Source organism: Monoraphidium neglectum (genome assembly GCF_000611645.1).
Source record: "Monoraphidium neglectum strain SAG 48.87 unplaced genomic scaffold scaffold03987, whole genome shotgun sequence".
In the NCBI taxonomy this organism is placed as follows: domain Eukaryota; kingdom Viridiplantae; phylum Chlorophyta; class Chlorophyceae; order Sphaeropleales; family Selenastraceae; genus Monoraphidium; species Monoraphidium neglectum.
In genome coordinates this window covers 1-1028 of record NW_014009642.1, presented here as the reverse complement: position 1 = coordinate 1028, position 1028 = coordinate 1, and the positions used below count along the sequence as shown (strand labels likewise).

The 1028-nt window shown below is 61.4% G+C and overlaps 1 protein-coding gene across 1 annotated transcript in view; it reads right to left on the bottom strand.

Annotated features, from left to right (window-relative positions):
* The window catches only part of MNEG_13694 (hypothetical protein), a gene marked incomplete at both ends in the record, with an annotated part of 2875 nt that extends 1919 nt beyond the window's left edge, over positions 1-956 (bottom strand). The window contains 2 exons of the mRNA XM_014037833.1: positions 293-441; positions 840-956. Coding sequence (XP_013893287.1) covers positions 293-441; positions 840-956 — 266 coding nt within the window. The remainder of the gene's footprint in view (positions 1-292; positions 442-839) is intronic.
* Between the last annotated feature and the right edge of the window lie 72 nt (positions 957-1028).

The following is a 1028-nucleotide window of genomic DNA, read 5'->3' as shown; positions in this document are numbered from 1 at the left end:
GCGCCCCTGGGCGCGAGGGGGGGGGCTGGGGCTCGGAGGATAGGGATGCGCCAGGCAAGAGCACGATGATCGGTGGCTTGTGGCAGGTGGCGGGCAGGAGCTGGAAAACCAGACGAGGGATGCGACAAAATCAAGGAATGGTGGATACACTTTGAGAAACATGGGAGTTTCGGGTGGGAAAATGGTCGTATGGGGCCCTCAGCAAGTTGAACAGAAGGGAGTCGTAGAAAGGCGTGGCCGCTCAGAGGTCATGATCAGGGTTCAGGGTTCAGGGTGTACGTGCCCTGCGCACCATGCGACGTTGTTGAGGTGGTTCCCCGTGTCCTCATTGATGATGAGGGTGTTGGCGACATAATGCACGTTGTCGGGCTCAGAGATGGCCTCGGTGTTGCATGAGTTGTTGCTGTCAGTGTTGGCTTTCTTGTTGCCGGCCAGGAGGACCTGAGAGAGGGGTTTACAATTTCGATCACGGCATTTGATAGGCGAGGCCAGAGTTGGGAGCGAATGCGAACAGCGGGACGCCTGACGGGGTAGCAGCGGGTCCAGGGCAGCAGGAGAGGTCCCCAGGCCGCGGCTCGGCCCGCTGACGCATCATGAGCATTCGCATTTCTGATTGCAGGGTCTAGGGGATCGGCAGGGGCGCATGCAACAGCGCGCAGGGCGCAGCGGGGCCACGCGGACGTGGGTCAGGCGGGCAGTTGTCTCACTGCATCAACAGCCACACACGCGTCAGGCCCGCGTCGAGGCACCGCCTGCTGCGGACCGGTGGGCGGGCGTAAAGTGCGCCTGGCGCGTCGGTCGCGCGCGCACATGTGCGGGTGCGTTGAGCGTGCACTCACCGCAGACTTTGTGCCGGACCAGTTCTCATCCATATCAACGGACATGATCACGCCGCACTTGTTTTCTGGCAGGCTGATGTCATCTTGGACCGGGTTGTATTGCGTAAGGTTGGTCATGCCCTTGCCGATGCGGGTGACTGAGAAGTACAGCTGGCGGCGCTCGGGTGACACTGTGATGCCCTCCTGCAA